Source organism: Protopterus annectens, chromosome 13.part0, assembly GCF_019279795.1.
Source record: "Protopterus annectens isolate FY-2018-M chromosome 13.part0, PAN1.0, whole genome shotgun sequence".
NCBI lineage: Eukaryota > Metazoa > Chordata > Ceratodontiformes > Protopteridae > Protopterus > Protopterus annectens.
The window spans coordinates 98,660,072-98,681,327 of NC_056747.1; the positions used below are offsets into that span (position 1 = coordinate 98,660,072).

The 21,256-nt window shown below is 37.1% G+C and overlaps 1 protein-coding gene across 2 annotated transcripts in view; it reads right to left on the bottom strand.

Annotated features, from left to right (window-relative positions):
* LOC122817619 overlaps positions 1-18,858 on the bottom strand; it is a 31,141-nt gene extending 12,283 nt beyond the window's left edge. For both annotated transcript variants that reach the window (XM_044090665.1, XM_044090664.1), the window contains exons 1-2: positions 18,335-18,858; positions 16,441-16,525 (exon numbers count right to left, since the gene is read on the bottom strand). In XM_044090665.1, coding sequence (XP_043946600.1) covers positions 16,441-16,525; positions 18,335-18,658 — 409 coding nt within the window. In that variant the 5' untranslated portion in view covers positions 18,659-18,858. The remainder of the gene's footprint in view (positions 1-16,440; positions 16,526-18,334) is intronic.
* Positions 18,859-21,256: the final 2,398 nt, after the last annotated feature.

Below are 21,256 nucleotides of genomic sequence, written 5' to 3' on the forward strand. Positions count from 1 at the left end.
GAGATAGTGGAGAAATTGTTGATGAATACATGTCTGAAGGATTTTAGAGAGGGGAGACAGGATGGATGGCTACGGGACAGAATTTGTAACGTTGTGAAATTACCTCCTTTATGTACGTGGGTAATGTGTGCCATTTTCCACAAGTTAGGGACACAGGATTCTGTTATTTATCTATTAATAAGAATGCTAATTGGGTATGCTATTGCATCTTCAGCTAGATTTAGATGTTTTAGGGGAAGTTTGTCAGCTGAGAAGGAACAAGGTTTTAGTTTACATAAAAGCTGTTTTTATGAGTTATAGAAAATGGTTGAAAGATAAAGTGGGTGTTGTCTGCATGTGTACTGAAGCGGTTGCAGTGAGGTGAGTTGTGTAGGAAATGTAGGGTAGGGGAAGTTGGTGAGGTTAAGTTGGCTATGCATTCTATGAAGTGTGTATTAAAATAGCTAGCTGTTTGAAGAAGGATAATGTCTGGGAATGGGCTGGGATTCAGTTTTGTACCTGGGCTGATGAGAGAGGACATGGAGGACCAGAATTTTTAGGGTTATTTTTATGGCTATCTTGTTTCTTGACTTGGTTTCACACCTATCTGAAATAGTTTCCAATTTTCGTCATTTTTATTCTTTTGCCAGTTAACCCATGCCTTGTCTCTGCGTTTCATAAGGAGCTTGTATTGGTGGGTGAACAATGGGTTATGGTTGTTTTTAATTATGTTTGCCCACTGCGGGGCAAAGGTGTTTAGAATATTTACAAATGCTGCATTGAAGTATTCAACTGCCTCATTTAAGGGGAGTCTTTTTAGGATGGACCAGTTACCTGCTTTCAGAGATTTAATGAAAGACTGCTCGGATAATTTGGAGAGATTACCGGTAAGTTTGAGGTTATGTTCCTTTGTTAGTTGTGTAATACTCCTGTGAGTATAAGCTGGCAGGTGGTCACATAGTGTATCAGGGAGGGTTCCTCAGGAGGTAAACTTAGATGGATTGGTAACCAGAATCCATTCCAGGATAGATTGTTGTTAGCTATTTTTGCCATATCTTGTTGGTGTTTTAATAAGTTGAGTGAATCCAAAGAGGTTCATGCAGTTGATCACTGAATTTGTTGATAAGGACTACCGGTCAATGTTTACATCACCCATAAGGATAATTTCATTTGTGATTGTATCAGCTATCCAGAAGAGTATTTTTTCAAGTATTGGAATTTTCTGTCATGGAGGGGTATATAGCACAGAAATGGATATGCTCTTGGCTCTATTAAGTTTTAGGAATGAGATGAGGTTTTCTGCTTTTCCAAAATTTGGAAGTCTGTCTGTATAAGGTAGTTATTCTGAGCATATTTGTGAAGATTATAGCTATTCCACCTGTTTTTTTTGTTTTGTTTTTTGTGTTCTGTTGAGCATAATAATAATATAACTGGGGGTAGTATTTCAGCATCTTTTATTTCAGGTTTTAGCCATGTCTCTGTTGTGGCAAGGATGGCTGGGTTGTGTATGTCATCCAGGCATGAACATCTGTGATTTTCTTGCATTTACTTCTAATGTTTAGAATGACAATTTTTTTAACTTTTAGGGTGTATTTTATAGTTTGGGGTTTGATTGGGACCTGGTTGGAGTGGATGTGTCACCACAATGATGTATGGTGGAGAAAGATGGTTGGCTTGTTATGGCATTTTTAGCAGAGATGGGTACAAGCATTACCTTAACATTGGGACAGGAATTTTTTAGTATTTTGGGGTTACATGAGTAGAATGGAGTTCTAGGAAATAAGCTTGAAGAAATTTTTGAGTACCTACTGGGAAGATGGTTGATAGGTGAGGAGGAAATACTGGTTGACGTGTGCTTACTTATTACTACTACTGGTGGTGATTTTAGGAATGAGAGGAGGAGGATGAAAAATGTAATACAGGAGGAAAACAACATGATTAGTGGTGAAAAAAATTTGAAGTATGGCGAGGTTAGGTAATGAGCAGCGATAACAGAGTGGAGATTAGGTAGGCTTTGATGGGGAGGGAACAGAGTAAGATTTGAGAAGAAATTTAGAACAGGAGTGGGTGGAGATGGTATAAAGAGAACAGTTTGTTATTGGATAGAAAGTGTAGGTACAGGGTAGGAGAGTGAGTAGAGGAGGTGAAGTGAGAGAGGTATAAGTGTAGACATAGTGGGGGTGGGTGGGAATTGGGGGTAGGGCAGGGACATGGAGTGAAGCCCGAGCATGGAAAAGGCTGAATGGAGTGGGATGACCCATGGTGGATTAAGTACCAGGAATGCTATCTGTAAAACTGCAGCAAAACAGGAGGCAATTTAATTTTAAAGATGGTAACACAAGCTCATAGATTGCTGTTAACATACCCGTAAATTTACTGCAACAGGCAGTACTGCAGAGACTTTGGCTTGAGATGATGCTATGGTAGCTGGTAAAACAACTGTGATGAGTGAAGTGACTGTCATGTACTTCAATGGAATGCAGTCCCCACCACAGGTTGTTTACCACCAAAAACAATCAGTGAAGTAGAATGTTTATGGATACATTGAACTCTAAATATTTGACGTGAGTGACATCAGTTAATTTTATGGTTATGGACTTTTATTGCCTTTCCATTTTTACACTGCTAGAGTAAAATATGCTAAAGTGTTAAATTAGCTTCACCTTCAGCAGTAAAAGGCCAGTGGGTGGGGGTGGCGTAGGTGTGTCCCTCATTACAGTACAGAATGCACTAATGCAGAAGTGAGGGAAAGCAATTAAGTTTAATTTGATTCTTGGAAATTGCCTTACATAGATTTTAACGGAAGGTATTATTTCTTTTGCACTTTTGCAACTGGAGGTGAAATTCAGGTGTAAAAATTACTTTGGTAGTGTGATTGTTAATTTTGTCAGCAGCAATTGTCATACAGCAATTGGACAGGTGAAATTCTTGGTTGCAGTCAAGGTGTCCCAAAAGGCTGTATGCTAAGCCCTTACTTGTTTAGATTGTATCTTTCAGACCTAACTTTTTCATCTGAGGTGTTCTACAGTCCACATGCAGATGACCTGAAATTGATACATTGAACTCTAAATATTTGACGCGAGTGACATCAGTTAATTTTATGGTTATGGACTTTTATTGCCTTTCCATTTTTACACTGCTAGAGTAAAATATGCTAAAGTGTTAAATTAGCTTCACCTTCAGCAGTAAAAGGCCAGTGGGTGGGGGTGGTGTAGGTGTGTCCCTCATTACAGTACAGAATGCACTAATGCAGAAGTGAGGGAAAGCAATTAAGTTTAATTTGATTCTTGGAAATTGCCTTACATAGATTTTAACGGAAGGTATTATTTCTTTTGCACTTTTGCAACTGGAGGTGAAATTCAGGTGTAAAAATTACTTTGGTAGTGTGATTGTTAATTTTGTCAGCAGCAATTGTCATACAGCAATTGGACAGGTGAAATTCTTGGTTGCAGTCAAGGTGTCCCAAAAGGCTGTATGCTAAGCCCTTACTTGTTTAGATTGTATCTTTCAGACCTAACATTTTCATCTGAGGTGTTCTATAGTCCACATGCAGATGACCTGAAATTGGGTAAACTGATCACATGTTACAGATAGGGAATGTCTGCAAAAGAACTTGACTAAATTGACCATTTGGGCACAGGAGAATAATATGTTGATAAATACATCAAAAACTAAGCATATGAGATTTGGGAAACATAAACTGAAAGCTGAATATTAAATACAGCACAGAGTGATTGAAACTGTACATTCTTTCCTGGGTATATGGTTAGATCCATCTTGAGTTGTTTTTTTAATCATATCAGTCAGTTGGTTAATGATAGTTATAGAACTATAGATTGAATAAAGAGATTTATAAAGTCTTGGAAATCAGAAATGATGAATGAAGTCCTTGTTTGTTGGTTACATTAGACCCAACCTTGAGTATAGAATAAAAATATGGAAACCTTACAAGAAAACAAGCAGTAGTAAACTGTAAAGAGTACAGCAGAAATATACCAGGGGCATCCATGGATGTGAAAATTTAAGTTATTATGAAATACTAAAATATCTGAACTTGTAAAGTGTCTCTAATAGATCTCTAAGAGGAGATCTTATTCAGGCATATAGAGACAGCTACCTCTAGGAGGTTTGGGGTTATCAAAAAGTAATCGATAATCATCAAACAGCCTGTGTAGAAGATTCCAGAGGAATGAGATTGGTTCTCTGAGAAAGAGGCTGGTGCATGGAACAGACTACCTAGTTACATTAACGCAAGTACTAATGTAGATATTTTTAAGAACAGCCTGGACACTTATTATGGGAACAAGTGTATTGGCAGACTAGAAGGGCATTAATTCCCATGCTTGAAATATTTTTGTGTGTGTGTGTGTGTGTGTGTGTGTGTGTGTGTATCTGTGTGCTCAGTACAATAGATTATAACTGAATGTATTGTTTCTTTTGAACTTTTGTAACTGGAGGTGAAATTCAACTGTACAAGTTACTTTGGTAGTGTGATTATGTTAACTTTTTCAGCAGCAATTGTCAGACATAGTGCACTTAGTATAGAGCAGTGATGGCGGACCTTTTGGGCTCAGCATGTCAGAAATTGCCTATCCTTGCCCCTGCTGACATACCCCCCCCCCCCCAAACAAAAGAGAAACAATTCTTTACATGGTCATTTATTTAAAAAATGCAGTCTAATCATGTGTGCTGCTATGTATTATAAAAATAAAAGAAAAGTCAGAAACTTACAATAGAGAAAACAATATGCTCACTGATAATTGGGCTTAAGGTAGAGCTCCAAAAAAATGACCCTACTTTTCATAGTAATCTTGAATTGAACTGAAAAAATATGGAACACATTGCATTTGATTTGATTAACATCAATTAATGACTTTGTTGCTGAGTTTTAATAGCTAAGTGCAGCGTTACATATTTCTTGTATTTTTATTCATTCAGGTTCCTTGGTAACTCGGTTGTTGATGACCTCTGGTTTGTCACCCAAAACAACATGACGTGTCACCTTTGACATGCGTGTCATAGGTTTGCCATCACTGCTATAGAGTGAAGCAGCTGGAATTCACTTGGGATTTGATACAAGTGCTCTTCTCAACAAATACAATGGACCCAGAATTGCCTCTTTTTGAAGTTCATAAGGGGTTACTTGTACTGGGAGCATTTTTAGATTTTTGAAGATTTTTTTTTTTTTTTTTTTTATTATCCCACTTCTTCCTACTACAGCTGGAGCGCTCTGTGCATCCTTATTCCACATTGCTGTAGTTTCTGCATGCAAGTCTGGATATTATACAAATTTATGAGACTGAAGTTTGTAAGGCACTGCCATCATTGCATTTAGCAATTTCAGTAATCAAAGCCATTTATATCCTTTCCTGTTGAACTACAATATCCAGTCTGTTTGCTTCTACCTTCTTAGTTGCTGGTATGGGGTGATACTTCACTACGTTCAGTCTTTGCGGCTCATGTTTCCAGTGTTTCTCCACTGTCTCTGTGTTGTAATGTTTACAAAGTTTCCTTGCCACGTTATTGTCTTGCACTGTGCAAATCTTCAGCCATTTGTGTGTTGTACCCTGCAATAAGATGTGTAACTGTTTCTAACTCTGTACTGGAAAACCTACATTTGTCTGTGTCTCCTACCTTTTCTATGGATTTTATGAACCATCTAGTATGTAATCCACTGTCTTAGGCTGCCATTACTAACCTTCATCTTTTGGTTTAAATTCACCTCATTTAAGCCATTCGCACGTAAACTCTCGATCAACATGTGGCTGTTCAAGCTCATTTCCATACTTTTTGCTATAATTTTGATCTTTGATCTTTGATCTTTTCTTTTTTTTTCTAATCTCCTTCTTTGTATTCTTTCTTTTGCTTTTTTACAGTTTCTGTTGCCACGTTTTTCCCACATTTGGTTGGATTTCCATGCCTTCTCTTTTCTTAAAAGTTTTTGCAAACCTAAGCAAAGAGGTAATCTTTTGTTCATGAGTCAGAACTTTCAATACATGTGGATCTGATAATGTCATTAAACAAAATGTTGTCACTGACCTACATGTATAGTCTTTCAAGGAGGTCCATGTCTCCTTCAGACTGAGAGATATATAATCTTGGCAAACACAAGTTCTTGCATATTATTTGATGGGCATGGAGCAATTCTGATCAAGAACCAAGATCATCCTTTGAGCCATCATATTAATCTTTTTTTATTCTCCTTCTGTTCTATGACTATGATTGAATTTTTATCTAAATAAATGTATACTCTGTCTGCATCATTTCTGGTATACAACTTGTATGTTAATAGGCGACAGGATATTGGTCAATAGTTCTTAGGCTGATCTGACTAGTACAAGTATAGTTTAGGTCATTGTTAGCCAGTCCAGGGTGTACACATAAGTAGCTTTTACTCAAGGCTAAATCACATTGCAAAGATGTTAATACCTTTAACCAAAAGTTAAGAATAGCATTTGGACCCAGGATTTTAGAGTTGGAGCTTTTTCTTAACCTTCTTTTTATCTCTGTTTCAGTGGGAGTTGCTTCTTTCCAAAGCATTATTTTCTATACCAGAGTCTATTGATTGTTCTTTGACTACTTGTATCTACTCAGCCTCCTTATTGTGCTTAACTGGGTCCTCATAGATATTTTTGCAGAGTGTATTAAATCCTCCTATTCTTAGTGGCATCTCAATTGTTGCCATTTTCCTTTCTAACCCCCTGTAGAATTTTTGGGACATCTCTAAACTGTTTGTATCCTTCCTTTACATTTCTCAGCATATCTCCTAAGTTTCAGCCTGTGCAGACATTTCTAATTTATTGTGAGAGATAGTATAACTCAAATCCTGATTTGTTTACATGTTGTATTTTTCTTTTAGTCAATTCACTTTTCTAATATTTTTTAGATTAATTTCCTTTTATCTATTCTAATAATGATACTACTTTTCCTAAATGTTTAACAAGTGGTTTCTAGTTAGTGCTTCCATGGTGGTCGTCTATTTGCCCATTTATGCTTGTTAATACTTTGTTTTTCAGTCTTGCTGCACAATGATGTGTTTTATTAATGTCTGTTATCTCTCTATAGTTCAAATGACTTTATTAATCTGTCTTAATATTTTGACTATCAGCATCTTATTCACTTTTGCCAGCCTGTCTTACACATATTATATTCATCTAATTTTTTTTCCCCAAAAAATGAGGAGGTCTTCTCTTAAATTGTTTTCTTCCTGAGAGTTTCTTCTGTGGTGTGTTTCCTGCTCGTTCTGCACCTGTGTGGAATATCTTGGTTTTGAAATGATTGTGGCATTTCATTTTGTGAACCATCTTTTCTACTTTCAACATTTAACTGAATTAATTAGTACTTTTCTCTACTATTGCCCTGCTCTGCTTCCTCTGTCACTTCTTTAGATGGTACCTATTTCAATAAACCACCATTCTATTTTGAAGTGGCCTTAGCACCTGGGATTCCCATTCAAATTCTTCACTTCATAACTGATCTCTCACTTCATTTTCAGTTTCCTGCATTTCTGTATCAAGCTGCTTACTTGTCACTACATCAGACTTCTGTGCCACTGTTCTCTTTTTTGCAATATTTACCATGTATGGATGCCTTTGCCTATATGTATTTTCAAATGTTTTTCACAATTATTAGTTAACATTGATTTATTTTCTGCATATAAACTGCACCGTATTAGGTCTCACTTCTTTTCTCAGGTCTATTCCTTTCTTTTTAATGTTGCAAATGCCTTTGGACTTTTTTCTTTCTCTTTTAATATTTCATTTCTTCTTCCCTTTCTAACTCAAGCAATGTTTTCATGTCTACATATTTTTTGGCCAGTGTATGACCTTAAATTGGTGTCCTGTAATATTTACCATTTTATTTCTATTTCAGTAATTGTTCTCTATTGTATTTTCTCCTTATTCTGGAAGTGTAACCCATTTTTTGGGAAATCTTGAATAGTTGCATAGTAAAAACAAAACATTCTTTTTTGTCCTCAAGTGTCCATTTCTCCATTTCCAGGCATCTTACATGGCTTACCAAAATCTTAACTTTTGTGTGGGCTATAGTTTTACAATGTCACAGTGGAACCTCTTAGATCATCTGTTAAATCAAGGCCTAAGACGGGCAAGATCTCTATCATCCTTCGAAGAGCTTTGCACTCATCTTTCTACCAGCTCTGGCCATAGTGCCATTGCCAGGACTGGGAACTTTTTTATCCTGGGACGAGTGAATCCAGCTCTTCCCTTAATTATTTCCACAATATAAATTAGTCTATATATATATATATATATATATATATATATATATAAAATCAGTTTTACCTTGGTGGGATTTATTAAAAAAATGGACCCACCATAAGAAGGTACCTGCTAAGGCTTGAGGATGATTTTAGATCAAAACAAAACCTCCCATCTTTTTTGCACTGATTTCATCTCTCCATCCAAACCCAAATTTCTCCATCCAGTACAAGGACACCACTTTCATCGATATTTCAGGGAAGTTTAGTCTTAGGACCATATATACCTTACCAGTACCTACCCTGGGGGCAAAATTCTCATTCTCAGGGAAGGCTGGACCAGTCAATTCTCATATAAATTTGTGGGGCCCATGAAATCTTCCAAATGCCATTTGAAAGATGCTAAAGAATCACGCTGTTAAACCTGCAGGGGAAGTCTGTTCCAGATGTGGAGGAGGCAGTGTGTGATAAACCTGCCTCTCCAACCTTGTTTTGTGTATATCTTGGGAATGAAATAGGTCTCTCTCTCTGGTCTTAGTGAAAATGTTAGACTTAAATACATGCAGGAAATCAAGGGCAACTGGGTCTCTGGGTCTATATTAGATCGCCAAAATGGTGTTCCGGAGAACACCTATTCAAAGTCCCTTAACGAAAATTATGTCAGAAATTCATTGAATTTACTAAGGTCAACTAAATAGTTGCCCAAAGCACAGTGGACCAACTGTTAGTTTACTTGAACCCACCCAAGTGAGGGGCTTCACCTTCCATAACTATATATACCAACTCTGAGATTGCACTACAGTGGAAAAAAGGGCAAAGTTCTGTAGTTGTCCGTTGTGCTTCAAGCAACTATTTCATTGCCCTTAGTGAATTCAGCAAATTGCTGAAGCAATTTTTGCTGATTACGGGTTGCTGAATATGTGTTCACCAGAATACCATTTCAGCAACCTAATATAGACCCGGGTCTCCAATATAATAGTAGGCTAGTCGAGGCATATCCCCCCTCCCCCACTTTCAAAATTCTGTACTATAATAAAGGGATGGTGCTTCCATCCTCTTCTGGTAGCTCAGGATCTTTTTGGTCTGTGATGATGATAGTCAGGAACCTTTGTGACCTTTCTAATTGTTTAATCTGTCTAGTGAGGTACATCTTGAAGGTGGCAATGTACTTTAATAAATGCCTGATATAAGGTCTGATGACCTTCTTGGATCATGATCAAAAGATAGGGAGTAACCAGCCCAAGTTTCCAAAGTCCCTATATCTTCATTGTGTAGTGGTATATTAACAAGACAGTACACCAAGGGAGGGGTTGTCTACCAAATAAAATGATACTGAAGTTTGTAGCATTTAATTTTAGCCTATTTTCAGTATACCAAGAATTTATGAGGGCGAGATCTTGCTGGAGAGTTTGAGTATTATGGCATGACTTGATAACTGCCAGTTTGCAGTCATCTAGAAACTAAGTAAGTCAGAGATCCTGGGTCTCTGTGGAGACCACAAAAGTAAATGGTGAAAAGGATCACTGAGCCCTGAGTGACTCCATTGGTCACCTTTATACTTTCTGATCATGTGCTTACGACTTATACTGAAAGGGTTCTTTTAGCCAGTTTGCCATCTGTCTTACCACATTGGCATCTATTTTGAAATAATTTATCTTTCTTATGCCATGGGGTATGGTGCTGAATGTCTTGGCCAGATCTATATTCAGTGTGTGCACTGCATGGCCATTGTCAACAGCCTGGATGACCCTTTTGACTCTTGCCAAAGGCAGTCTGCTGATGGTTAAACCTAACAAAAGTTTTTGATATTATAGTTTGTGAGATCATTTATAATGCATTCCACTGCCTTGTAAATGTGGGTGATTAGGCTGTTAGGTCTTTAATTCCATTGGCTGGTGGTATGGCCACCCGTATATAGAAGCATCACAACTGCAGTGTACATTCTTCAGGGACAAAACCTGTTGCTAAGCTTAGGTACAGCACTTTCTACAGTGGGACAGCAAGGCCAAAAAAGGTCCTTGAAAAGTAAGTACAACCAGCTGAAAACAGAAAAATGTTTAAAGAAACATAGTGTAACAAAAAATATGGAAAAATATAAACAGATTATTAAATAAACCATATAAAACATGCAGACAATAATGAACTGTATTGCAAAATTCTAAGACATAATGTCATTTATGTTTGCTTTTAAAAAACAGAGATGTAAAAGGTATGTTATCTTTCTTTAAATCATTGGTGCCGTAAGTATGTTGGTCATGTAGTACATTTTTTCTGTATATTAGACAGCTTCAAAAGTTACGTGTAATGGGTGGATTATGAAAATTGTGTGAAATGGGTCAATCAAGAGTGAATAAAGGGTCATCTCTCCAAATATATTAACATTGTGTGCATGGGTAAATCAGGTGGGAAAATAGAAATGTTTCTTCAAAATAGAAAAGTTGAGAGCTGTGATCTGGTTCTATGGAGTAAGGATTTCCAGTCTTCTCGTCTTCAGTAAATGTTTCTTTAGTGATAAAAAGGGAAGATAAGAGGTTCCTGAATTCATGGGCTACAGACGGAACTTGCTGAGGTAAAGTTAACACATTTCAATTCATTGTCAATGTTGTTTGGGTCTGAAAGAGAGATGCCATTTTTAACGAGTTTAAAGCAGTGTATGGTGGTATTCCAGCATTTTCTAACACGGCTAAAGAGTGCTTTATAATATTCACCTACTAATGTTAAATTACTACTTTCACCTACTAATACTAAACAAATGTTAAAAATATATAAATTAAATAAATAATGCCAAACTAAGTTAATGGTTCATTTTAGTGGACCTGATGGAGGATTTCAATTTTTTGTGATATTTTAATATTCTCCTTAATCTGAAAAGTTTTAAATAGACTGTATAATTCAAGGAGTTTTATTTTTAATGTTGTAAAACTTATCAATGTTGATATGCCACCAATGTGGTTTATTTTGAATTTCCCATAATTAACTCTAGCAGGGACTACCTATTTTTAAATTTTTATCTAAATGGCTTTAGAATTCCTTGGTATAGGTAGGCACTGTGTCTACGCTGGGTTACTGCCATCTTAAGAGAATGTCAGTATCTCATCATAGAATAGGTTAAGGTTCACATGTTTGTAATCCTTGAATTACAAGATATTTCCTTTAGGGGCTTTTGACATTTTGAAAGTGAACATCTTATGTTTGTGGTCAGACTTCACTGATTAAGGGAATACCAGAGGAGTAATGCACAAGGCAGCTCTATTTGTGAGGACCAGCTAAATAATACTAAGTCCTCAGGTAGGTTTAGTTACAATATTTGTTTAATAAGTATAATAAATTCTGAGCATACTAACATTGGAAGTGTAAGTGTTCAAGTTTATTGCTGGGTATTTAACGTAACCCAGTAGAATGGAATTATTGTCAGCCAGTAACAATGAAAATTCTGTCCAGTGATGCAGTTGTTATATTACTAGCTGTTCTTTTAAAGACTTAGTGTTAAGCATCTTTAAGCACTTTGTCCCAGCAAAATGGAAAACAGCAACAGTAATTCCCTTGCACAGCAGGGGTCCATCAACAGACCTTGGGAACTATAGATCCATAAGCCTAACCAGCCTTATCTGAAAGGCCATAGAGACAATCATCATGGAGCTTATCAACAAAGATAGGTGACCTTCATACTCTTGACCCGACCCAATTTGACTTTAAGGATAGATCGTGTTATTAAACGTGGTATACTGTGAGAATGTCATCAAAGCCCTGGATGAAGGCAAAACACTACATACAGCCTATCTTGACTTAGCCAAGGCTTTTGACACAATCCCCCACTCAGGCATCCTTGAGAAACTCACCCACCTGGGCGTTAACCCATATGTCAGTAGATGGGTAGCCAACTGGCTCCTCGACAGAATGCATACAGTCAAAGTTGGGGATTCTACCTCTATCAGCAGATCAGTTACCAGTGGTGAACCACAAGGATGTGTGCTGGGCCCCTTACTGTTTGCAATCTATTTCTCAGAAGTCCAAGCAAAAATACATGGCCTGTGGCTTACCACGTTCCCCCAACGATGTTAACATACTACAAAAAGGCCTTACACAGACAAATGATTGCTGCTTAAACTAAATGCAAAAAAATACATTATCATCCCTTTCAGCAAAGGGGAAGTCCCTGCAAATTACAATATTAGCAGTCTCTCCCTCATCTCAAACCCTGTGGTGAGAGATTTGGGAACACAGGTTGATAGCAACCTTAACTTCGATCACCATGTATCCACAGTGGTAAGGAAGGCCTTCTGTGTTGCACATCTCATAAGTAAGGGCATCACATCCAAAGCTAAGGATGTTACAACTCCCCTGTACTCATCCCTCATCAGACCACTAAGAGTACAATGTATCCTTCTGTATGTACCTCATCAGATACCTGCAGCAGCTGGAGAGAACTTAGGGGTTTCTCACCAAGAAAATTTAGGGCCTTCACGTGACCTACATGGACAGACTGAAGGCCCTGTTACTGTACTTTGTATCTTATAGGCTGCTGAGAGGTGACAGGACAGTCTTGGACCCTGCCCTAATGGAAATGCTGCATATCCGCAAGTCAGATGGGACAAAGTTTATTCACTCTAGGGATCTTAACCTAGCCTGTGACATTAACAGGATATGCTGGAGAGATTGCCACTCCTCTAGAACAAACTCCTAATTCATGTAAAACAGAGCTCCTCAATGACCCTATTTAAGTGTAACTTAGACAACTGGATGGGAGACCATAAATTTACCTTGGGGGTGTCACCTATGTCCCTCTTGGATAAGGGCAGTCAGTGCTGATCATAGACTTGTGCTGCAAATATAGACCATACAACTTGGTCAGTAAGGGAACAAGGGTATAATATGGCTGGGCCCTACAGCCAGTAGCCTAGAAACCTCCTATGAACATATGAATTATGCAAGTTATATGGAATAAAAAATGACAGTTATGCCACTCCATGATTGGAGATGGGCAACTGTCAAATATTGATATATACTGCCAAAGAATCCAATATATGTACACAGAAATAGAAATGATTACACCCAAGTTGCTATACCTAAATTATGAAAGAACTGAGAACATTTAATACTTTCTTATTTTACTCTAGAAAGAACTGATGGTTAAAGCATTCTTCATCTCAAACAGCTTTTTGTTTAGTATTTATTTTATTTTACATTATCCATATAAACTACAAACCAGACTGAAGTCAACTGATGGAAACTACTGACAGGCATGCCACTCAACCTTTAAGCACCAGAATTCTGGACGAAGCTAAAGCTATTGTGGGGAAGGGGATAATGACCAGAAATTTGGAACAGATTTTAAATATTGCATTTATAGATATAATTACTATAGATGGAGTACAATAAAAAAATGAAAATGTAATTTTAATTTATAGGAACATCTGGTAGCGTAAAAGTACGAAAAGAAGGGCCCGATTAGAGAGGGTACTGAAGGTTAAGGAAGCTATACCTGAGGGTGCGACACATACTGAATGTTTCATAATATGGGACACTGCCAATAAAATTTAACAGATGAGGATGCTACATTTTTGGTGCGGGATGTCGGATAGGATAATGAGCGACAGAGAAGCTATGGAAGTAAAGTATTGGAGATGTGGAGTGGAGGATGTAGGAATATTATATTATGGTTTGGGAGTGTAGAAGAGCACAGAAGAGATGCAGGCAAACATCTGAAAGTTGGACAGGAATATTCAGAAAACCTGATAGCTTTAGGATTGAGGATAAAGATACAGTAAGTTGATAAAAGAAAGGCTGACTACTAGATTACCGTTAGCATCAGTAACGGAATGGGAATACTGCACACTGTTAAAACGGGAAGTTTATATACAGAATATTTTAAAATCAATCAAATATCATTAAACATTTAATGCAATGGAGCAAAAGTTTTTAGTGACATGTTTTTATTGAGACTTGAATAAAACTGAGGCTATAGCAAATCAGACATTGGGTAGGAAAAACAAAATTGAATAATGAGCAGACAGTAAACATCTTGTTAATAAGTAAATATGTACATAGGTTTTGAGAAATAACTCATAAAAGTGTGTTCACATTGGATAAAAATTATTGTTATAGTTTTTTTTTTATATTTTCACATGGTCTTTATTTTGAATGTACTTATGACGGTTGTTGAAAAAAAGCAAACTGATTATATTACAAAATAATGCAATAATAAAGTTTTGCACTGGCATACATTTTCTGAAGGATATGAGCAGTAAACCCAAATGTCTGTCATTAGTTAAGGTCTTCAATCTTGAATGCTGACAGTTACGAAAACGCAGGCTAGCTTAACTTTGAAAATCTGAAATAATTTACCATCATATTTCAGAGAAGAGTTTGGTCTGCAGCCTTGCTTAATAATAAAAGCTTTTTTAACACTGTTTGCATTTCAAATGCTCTGTACTTTTCTTTAATTAATTTATTATCTGATTCCTGCTTTATCTAGGTCAATGAGATGGGTGAGCTGAAGCCTTTTGTGGCATTCAGTAGACACAAGGCAGAGAAACTAATACGGGATAAGAAACCAGTCTATGATGGATCACGGATCCAACTAAGGAACCCCCACACCCGATCACCCATGGTCAATTCAGTGGATTGTCAATACTCCTGTGATGATTGGGGAGAGATGGGCGAAGGCTGCCAGCCTAGTCAAATAGAATTTGATATATAATACCGGCATTTGTAAATAAATGTAAAATACAGTCATGTTTTCTTGAGTGTAAAAGAATATTGTGAAATGTAGAACTGCAAAATATGTGACAACATTGCACTCTACTGGCCAAGTGAAGCATGTTGTGACCCTTTCATGTTAGAATTTGGCTCCAGTGCGTGTGGATGAAGGTTTCATGCGTATTGTTTTAAGGCTAAAGTTTATGACCAGAATTTACATGTGAATGGTGCTTTATTGCTCTGGTTTCTGCTAAAGTGTATATGTGAAATGCCTTGTATTGTTATAGTTTTCTGAGCAGGTGTTAGATTGCTAAATAATGCAGTTTGTGGCCTGAGAACTCAGACCAAGTGTCAAGATAATGCAATATGAATACTGGGAAAAGTTAAGTGTCAAAATGATGTAATTTGGGAGGGCCTTAGCAGAGCTGTTGGTTAGTGTTTAAAAACTATTGTTCAGTGAGAGACTGGGAGCATTTTAATCTTGGATATCTAACTCAGCACTCTGCTTAAGCTCACATGTAAGTTTCTAGCACTGTGATTTATTGTAGGAATAGTTAGCTAGTAAAGATTAATTAGGTATTTTTCTTTGAAATCAGACCTGTCCTACTGTATTATGTTAAGTTTCTGTGTGATCTCTGAACTCTTATATATCCCTGTGGTGTAGTAGTATTATCTTGTGTTTTAATTATTTATTATTAAATATTTTAAAAACCTTTACCTGTGGCTGGTTTGTATAGAAATAAGCTCTAGAGTACATTGCATATTTATAGAGTTCATTGCAATAGGCCACTCTAAAGTAAGCCTTGACTGTTAGTCATACTACCATTGGATAATAATATTGCACAGTAATAATTGGGCACCCTTTTAATAAGGGCCTTTGGGGAGCTGATATTATTAGCTGGGTGGTGGTAGGGATTACTACCATATGGTCTGGGTAAAGGGGCACAGCTGGAGAATCCCTGTCAGCCTTTCCCAGGAGTGTCTGTGAAGTTGTATAAATACTTATCTCAAAGTGTGTGTGTGTGTGTGTGTGTGTTGTGTCAGCTACTTGGGCAGGGACATAAAGCACTGGTTGGACAGAGAGGGTACTGGAGGTTTTAGCTTGCCTGGCTAGGCTGAGACCTGGAACCTATAGCTGTGACAGTGGGGAATCTTAATGGGGACCTGGTGAGCAAGGGAGCAATCAGCCCCAGACTGACTGTGATCTTTGTTTGTACTTAAGAGAAATTGTACTTTACTGTGTGTATTAGTTATCCTTTCCGCTTCTCGTAGACGACCTACCTGGTGTTAGTGGTGAGGCTTGAGGCTCCTTGATTGCTGAGCCAGGACACTGTCATCACACCTCTAATAGCATGTCTTTGGGTGTAGGAAGGCACCAAAGCACCTGGTGAAAATCCACTGGGTTACAGAAGGGGAGCTGAGAACTGAACTAAAGAATTTGTTGCAATGTGTTAATTGCTACATCTGTTATATGAACAAACTAGTGAAGAAACAGGCTGCAGTCCTATGAAGTAAGTATTACTTTTGGTGAGAGATTCACTCACCCTGCAATAGTTCAGGTTTTAGGTCTAGATCCATACTCATTTGTAGATTAATTTCAGTTGGTTCCATCAAGCTTTCTGAGGAGTTCTAGGAAAATAAGAAAAAACAAATAACACTTTAAAAGCTTCAAAATGCACACTGATTTTTTTTATTATTTTCTGCGATAAGGATCTCTACAAAGAACTGTCAATGTTTCAAAGGTGACTGTAGCTTTGGCCTGATTTAAGTGATGGCCACCCACTAACTCAGTTGGAGGTGGGAATTAAACCTAGCTCTGCAAGGTGAACCTCATTCATCCCAACATATACCCTACTCTTGGTAAGATAATCCTGAATGACCTGATAGATTTCATTTACAGTATGCAGCTGCAAATAGGTGTTATATTTTGTAAAGGCAGAAGCAATGTATCTGTGGAACTAGCAATAGCTAAACAGCACACCTGCATAAATAAACCCATTTCAACATAATGCACTTCTGTAAAACTAGTAATATTTGCTTGCATTCTTCATCTTCATTCTCTTCCTCCATGCCTAGAATTTACAGAACTGTGTATTTTATTTTTACTTATTTGTTCATTAATTTATGTATTCCTTTCAGTTTCGGTAGATGATCTTATCAAATTGATCAGTTTCAGACACAACCTGGGCTCATGGAAGAGCAACAGGAAAATAAAAGGAACATTTATGTACACTATTACTTAAAAAAATATTTACATTAGCAGCAATTCTAGAGCACTGTTGACAGAAAATTTTACAGCAGCATACAAACACATTACGGACAATCATTACACGTGCAGAGAGAGGCACTGTCGCAACTCTCTGTGGATAAACACAAACTTTTGAGGTACAGACAAGCAGGTGATTTAAAGGAGTGTGACTGATCTAGTCTTTTCAGCTGTAAGTGCTGGCATACTGCAGTATTGAAAAGAGTGCAGTGAATACAGCAGTTGTGAAAGAGTTAAAAATGAAAAATCCTATGGACATTTGAACCTGAGTTTATTGGTACAACTCCCTTTTGCATTATGACAGTTTGTGTTTACACAGATACACAGACAGGCATGTGGATCAACAATGGCATTATTTAATGATATGACACGGAATTCTCATGGGATGGCCTTCTAGAGTACATTTTCCAAGACATTTATTAAGTTGCATCGAAAAGCAAATGAAGGGAAAAAAAACACAGCTTTGATATTTCCCTGCAAAACCCATTCCCCTTATTTCAATTCCACTATGTACTACCTGCACTAAAATAACTCCATGTGAATAAATATAAGTACATTCCCTATAGTAAAACAGAACATTATTTCTGATTAAAGGGCTGTGCCTGCATTTATTTTATTTAGTTTATATTTTACGTATTATTTTGTTTTACTTGGGGCAAGTCCTTCTCCTTGTGATTTGACGTATATGGCACATGTTTCCTCAGTAACACTTGTAAAAGCCTGTGCAGCAATACACAAATAAATATAATCACGACAGTTGTGAATATGAATACACTGTGACACATCCATTTATCAGAGAAGCTAATGCTATATATATTTTATTATCTGATTGACACACGCTAACATTCAGTTATGTGCACAAGCTAGGACTCAGTTGTGTAAGATATGCATGTTAAAATTATCCCCCCTGCATACAAATAATACATGCACCCCCAATAAACAGTTACTATCGCATTTAAATATCTCATACCTCAGGCAGAAGATGAAGAGATCAGTGAGGCATGCTGTACCTTAAAATACCACGATGTAGCCACTTATAAAATATGGGTTTAAACTAACTACATTTCTGATTTCTGGTATGATTAAAGACAGACATGAAGCAGACACACTGGTCAGTGGAAAAAGACAGTTTGCAATAAGAAAAATAATAATTTAAATGGAAAAATCAGTACCTTTTTCATGTTTATATGTTGCTGAGATGCTCCCATCATCTTAGGTTGAATTTTCTGCGAAAGGTTTGTGTCAGGTACATTTTGTATCCGTGCTCTCTCCTGCAGTTGTCTCTTCAGAGCCTCTATCACCTTGTTCAGCTGTACAATTTCATACTTTAGCATTGAGGTCTCCTTTTCACAGAGTACCTGACCCTCCTTCCCAGTCATTACCACTCCATGGTTCTCTTTACTTAAAGCCACAGAACACAGCAATGTCAGAAAGTAACTGCAGAACATAAGAGTCTGTAGTTCTTGAGCTGCTAAGCTTTTTTGTCCTGCTTCCATTTTTTTAAAATTTTAAACATTAAGAGTCTTATTTTTAATATTTTCCCCCACAGGACTAAAGTGGGAATAATCTTCTGGGAAAATGAGTATCCACGAAGTAAACTACACGAGCTTAGTATTGAACCTAGAACCAGGAAGAAAAAGGTGATTGTACTCTGCACAGTCCAGGGAAGCATCTTACAAACCTGTGCACTAGCATGCTATTATACTCATACCCCTCCCAATCACACATCATCTGTTGCTGAAGCATTACAAGTGAAACTTTGTTTCCCAGAAATCACGTGACAAGAGGAAACTGAAAGCAAGCAAGCAAGCTGCAGTACCAGAATCATCCTCAGAGGTGACCTAGTCTTCACTGTAACGAACATGCCATTTTATGAAATGTGTGAATTTTATTTTAGACTGTTCATAGTAACTAGATGCTATTTGCCATGTGCAGATGGGGCAACAACGACTAAAAAATATGTGACAAGCAGTCAAGTTAAACTACCTTCCTACCTTTCACCCTCTTAAAGTAAGAAGTACGGACACAGCTATAAATAATCGGGGGACAAAGGGCCGAAATTAGAAAAATGTTTTAATATTGCTCTTACAAATGTAGAATAGTGATAGAATAACAGGTTTTGCATTATCATGAATTTTCTGAAGAATATGAAGTCTGAAACCCAGATATCTGTCAATATTTTTTTACTTCAGTTCTAATGATTTGTGAAAGATTGGCCAGAAAAACAACATTTTATGAGGAACAGACCAAAAATAAGATGCAAAAATCTGAACAGTTGAAAGGTATGCCTAGCTTGTATCCTTTGTCAGGAGCATACCACCTTTACATGCCAGGATGGATTCGACTTTCAAGATCAATTATAAATGTGATCTGAGAAAAAGGAAAGGGCTCTGTATGTGTTAGGTCTAAGACACACTGCAGCATTTTGACAGTGGACAAAACAGAGTTAAATGAAGACAGTCATAACTGACTTCTATTTCAGTTTGTTCCATCTAAATGATATAAAAGCAGGCACATGATCAGAGGTCAGTAACATGTCATAAGTCTTAAGTTCAATTCCCACCATGGAAATAGATGAGCCTTCAGTAAGTGTGCCTTGTACCAGGGACTGTTGCAAAGGATCTTTGCATAGATGTCTAAGGAGAGTGGAAAAATATGCAGCTTTATGGACTCTCTAGTCCTAGGTAGTGTACTGAATTTACTCTATCTGTAATTCATACAAGTAGAAAATAATTCATATGCTAATACAGTACAAAGAAACATTAGGTATAATACAAAGACAGATCCGCTGCCGATGCTAAAACAGTGCAGATGTTGCAGGTTGTAAACACAAGCTGAGTCTATGACAGGAGCAATATCACAAATGTGAGAATCTTTGTTGAGAAGAGACTTGCACTAAATGTGTGAAGCTGGGACTAATTAATTGGAAGTGGTGAATCTAATCAGGGCAGAAAGGCAGCATTGCCTCAGGCCACATAAACTGAGGTTAGGGAGCTTTATTACATTTTTATTTATTTCTCATTTTGTTAACCGGTCCAACTGAGCACAGGCCCATATTCAGTGGCGAAAAAGCTCCAAGAAAAATAATTACAATTTTTGTTACTTTTTGTGAACCCTATTACTATAAGAAAATTTCTTAGTATACATATATAGAAAGATTGCACAATTTTGCATAAGTATGAAAAAAAAATTAAAGAAAAAACTGTAACTTGGAGATCAAGTAATACTAATGATACAAGTATGAAAAATATGATCCAAAATAATATACAAGAAATAAGCATGATACGGTTGTACAGATTGTATAGTTCAACACATTTCCTAAGTAGGGAAGAGGAAGAAAACTTACAGCTTAAAAGTGGGAGAGAGAAATTTAGGATCGGGATTAGGTAGGGTCCTGGCAGGGGCATAACAAAGTGTTCTGGAGAAAGATTTTTAGTCCTTTTTTGAAGCTGTTACTGTGTGTAATGCTATGCAAACTGGCAGGGAGTGTGTTCCAGAATTTTGTTATGGAGGATTTATATAAGAGCTTGCCAATGTTCATTTTGGACCTCTAAGTTTGAAGAAGGAATTTTTCCGCACTGTGCAAGAGATGGGAAGGGGCACAGTAAGTGATTAGATTGGAGAGAGACGGACACACAGTGGGTTTATTGAGAAGGAAGTGTGTTATTTGAAGTTGGGAAACTGAGATGATGACGAAATTAAAGCCAGTGTAGCTTAATGAGAGCAAAACAATGGTGGGTAGGATTAGGTAAGTTAGCTCAAATTTTGCGATTTTATTGTAAGTTTGTTCAAGTTTGTAAAACCAAGAGAGAGTTGTGCTGGCAAGATGTAGGTTAGCCAGTTTAAGTAGTTTGGAGTGTGTTTATATTACATAAACACAGAGATGTGATTATGGTAGGGTGACTATGCTGACATGAAGTTAAAGGTACATTTTGGCCTTGAGAAACATAATCAGTTTACTGCTGTTATTGAAACAGATGCAAGTAAGGAAAAAGAACAAAATCATAAACTCAGAAGTCTAACATGTTTTCACCTAACTACCAGTATGCAGCTGAGGCTTCCTCAGATCAGTGTAGTACAGTACAATGGTATTA